Source organism: Hermetia illucens, chromosome 3 (genome assembly GCF_905115235.1).
Source record: "Hermetia illucens chromosome 3, iHerIll2.2.curated.20191125, whole genome shotgun sequence".
NCBI lineage: Eukaryota > Metazoa > Arthropoda > Insecta > Diptera > Stratiomyidae > Hermetia > Hermetia illucens.
Window position 1 is genome coordinate 83,844,037 of NC_051851.1, and position 3,398 is coordinate 83,847,434.

The window sequence follows — 3,398 nt, forward strand, 5'->3', positions numbered from 1 at the left end:
TTTCAAATTCGTCAAACATTTGTGCAACGCATCAAACGCGCCCATACATTAGCAAATTATTGCGCAACAGCCTGCGTTGCACAATTTGTTTGATAGTGTCTGGACCCTATTAGGACCCATTTCCAGATTAACTTGCACGAGTGAAATTAATTCAAGCTTATAATTGTTTGACTCCTCCAATTACAAATCCACAACAATTTCCCGGTATTTGCTTAGTTACCAAAGGAAATGTCACCTGAAAGCGAATATTTGATCGATAAAGGATAATTTTGACACACTCCATTTCTCAGAAAGCAAACAATTTTACGAGCTCTCTACGGAATCATATATTTTCGCAAACTTTGTTGTATATCCAATTGTTTATATAGGAATGTTTCAAATTACGAAAAACTTCTCATCAGGAACAAGGAACGTTGTTAAAAATATCGCCAGCGAAATTGTTCGGGAATGTGGCAAACAAGGAACTACACTTAGTGCAGAAGTTGCTTCCCTGGGTGTGGTGATATTTTGCCTGGATCCGGCCAATAAACTATCATTAACTTCCCAGAATGATCGATCTGTCTTAGAAAATTTCGTTAGATACTGCGTGCACAAATTTCTAGGTAGGTATCTTCTGGATAAATTGTTTTTCACGAGCTTACTATTATACTTTTATCACTGCCTTTGCTCCTTAGATGGGCAGAGTCCACTGGTTAAGACTCTGGAGATGCAAGTGTTTTTCCTGAACAATTCTATAGACCCAGAGCGCGTTTTGAAAAAGTATCAAGCGAATATTGATGAGAAGGCTCAGCCTCTTTGGAAAGAAATTATGGAAGTGGAAAACCCTAACAAGGACGAACAAGAAAAGATTTTCAAGAAGATTATGGTGTACATAAACATGACTTACTTATTGGGAAGCCCAACGAATGCAAAGGTGGGTCAGGTGTATTTATTTAGTGAAATGTTATTAATTTGCCTTGCAGGTCCTTTTAGAAACCTCTCATGCTCTGAAGAGTGTAGTATCCCAAGCTGACCTTGCTGACTTTTTTGTGCTTAAGAAGAAAGCAAGAGCAGCTCAGTTGAAAACGATTCAAGAGGTTGTTTGTGGCATTCGTGTTTTTAACAAAGACGCCGGATTGTGTGGAGAAGGCATAAGGGATAGTATGTTGTCGAATTTTAACTGAATTGAAGATACGATTATTTTTTTCGTAATTTTTAGTTCAGGCTGATCTTCAGTTTGCATTTGAGAATACAAAAAGTGCGTTGGCAGACAGGCTGGAATCTATTGTTTCACGAGAGAAGAAGTTAGCGAATGTGCTTTATACTTTGTACGAATTAGATGTTGAAGAGGATAAAATCAAGCTAGTTTTGCCTGAAGGAATTAAAGAAGAAAACTTCCATTATTTAAAGGGCATGTTGACACTGAATCTGCAACACGAAAGTTATGTGAAAAACTTAATGAAAATTTTAAATCAAGTAAAAGCTGATATCGATGTACAACTGAAAGAGTTTAGGAAAGTATTAGATGCTATACATGAGGTGGTTCAATACCGAACAGCTGTTCCTACTGAGAAGGTCTTTGTAAGTATGGGTTTCTTTCTGAGAATATTTGCGATTGATGGTATTCTGCTTTTCAGCCCCAATTTACACAAGTATCCATCTTATGGCAATCATTATTAAATTGCATTTATATGTTGATAGAAATTAATAAAGTTAACGAGAACCTGTCCCTGCTCGCTAATATGCGCTTATGTGATAAAATAATGGGTCAAATCGAAAGCAAGGCAGCCATTAGGAAAATTCCAAAGGAAACATCTTTAGCAATACAAGGTCTAATGAAGGAGATGCTTAAATCAGCTCTTCCGTATTATGGATCACATAGTTTAGCTATTGTTAGTATTAGTGATCTTGTGACTTCCGTTTCAAGTACAGATATGAGTTCAGCACTTTGTTTATTGCAGGCTAGTGCAACTCCTATTACAAAATTTTGTCCATACTTGTTCTTAGTTGGAGATGGTCTTTTGATACCAAGCCGGATAAATGCAGGTTTCATTAAGTACGAAAACGTCCTTCTTTCCTTCAGTTCATCGGAATGCGCAAAGAGATTTTTGTCAGATATTGAAATTTATTTCACAAAATTCATGAATATTCTGCGGAAGCATCCTGAGGTTGTAATCTTTTTCGATGTTTACGATATCGTCAGTAGCTATCGTGTTACGGATTCAAAAAAGGTTGTTGCTGAAGAAGTGGCTGCTGTGCAAAATGATTGCGAAGTCCAGACTGATTTGCATCCGATTCCATATAATAAGGACCCAAACTACACCTGGAATATTTGGGACTTAAGAAGACAAGCAATAAAATTGGCTAATCTGAAGAACTGCAGGACCCATTCGGCACAAACCAATATTTCCTTCCATCGTATGAATGCTAATTTACAAACAGCTAATCCTAAGGAGAATTCATGCCAGACGAAATGTGATGCTTTTACGAATATCACAAAGCATGATGCCTCAACTGAATGCGAAGATGCGGAGAAGATAATCGGCACTAGTGCGATTGCAAGATGCGGGATCAAAAGTACTCAACCTTTAAATGACATTTTCACTGTTCCATACAGAAAGTATGCGGAGAAAAAGAAAAGTGACGAAGTTAAAAAGAAAGATGCATCTTGAATAATACAATTTTCAGTCATTTTCCTTAATTTGTTTATCATTTGTTTGTCAAGTTTATCTTATAATGTATGGAATTTACATGTGCATTAAAAAGACTTACTCAATTTGTAGGCTTTGCATATATGTATATAAGGCGGCAAGAAAGCATCGAAAGTGAGGTAGGGTTGTCTTAATCGATTGTGCTATTTTGAAAGGCTCTCAAATCACTGTTTTTTTCCATCGGCCGTTTGCTGCTCAGCCAAATCTTAGCAAGTGAGTTCTCGTCAGCGAAACCTCCTCTCTCGCAATTTTCTCCGGTGGGCGCAATCCTCCCCGTGCTGGGCAAGTCGCTGCCGTTGATAGTGATACTGCCTGCTTCGTTGAGTGGGTCGCCAAATTTCTGCTTTGTTCAGATTCAGTCACAGATCGTGTTGCATGAGGTGATCATCCCACTTTTGGACAAGTTGCGCGAGATTAGTTCTGTTATGAGGCTCTAGGGAAATATTATCTGCATGGAGCATTGTGTAGGGCCTTGGACGTGCCAGTGTCCTGACAATAACAAGTAGTAGGGGTAGTAGTGGCGAGAGACCTCTTTCATGAAGCAGCCTTGATATACCTACCACACCTCGAACTTTACACAACGCCTTGGCTAAATCCAGAAAAACAAAGTAGAGAGGGCGATGTTTCTCATTCAGTTTCATCATGACAAACGCGGTCTGGTTTCGCGCCGATTTGAACAATGTGGCGAATATGATTATCAAGAATGCA

The 3,398-nt window shown here is 38.5% G+C and overlaps 1 protein-coding gene across 1 annotated transcript; it reads left to right on the top strand.

Annotated features, from left to right (window-relative positions):
• The first annotated feature begins 254 nt into the window (after nt 1-254).
• LOC119651932 (cilia- and flagella-associated protein 206) lies at nt 255-2,755 on the top strand. Its single transcript, XM_038055769.1, has 6 exons — nt 255-602; nt 675-913; nt 963-1,140; nt 1,199-1,560; nt 1,617-1,871; nt 1,941-2,755. The coding sequence occupies exons 1-6, from the start codon at nt 371-373 to the stop codon at nt 2,649-2,651; spliced, it is 1,977 nt and encodes a 658-aa protein (XP_037911697.1). The 5' UTR covers nt 255-370; the 3' UTR covers nt 2,652-2,755.
• Nucleotides 2,756-3,398: the final 643 nt, after the last annotated feature.

What these genes read in the sequence shown, in the direction of transcription:
- LOC119651932 (XM_038055769.1), top strand. Translation starts at nt 371, where the DNA reads ATGTTTCAAATTACGAAAAACTTCTCATCAGGAACAAGGAACGTTGTT. An exon ending in GAAGCCCAACGAATGCAAAG is followed by an intron (nt 914 to 962) that starts GTGGGTCAGGTG and finishes TTTGCCTTGCAG; the next exon opens with GTCCTTTTAGAAACCTCTCA. An exon ending in TGGAGAAGGCATAAGGGATA is followed by an intron (nt 1,141 to 1,198) that starts GTATGTTGTCGA and finishes CGTAATTTTTAG; the next exon opens with TTCAGGCTGATCTTCAGTTT.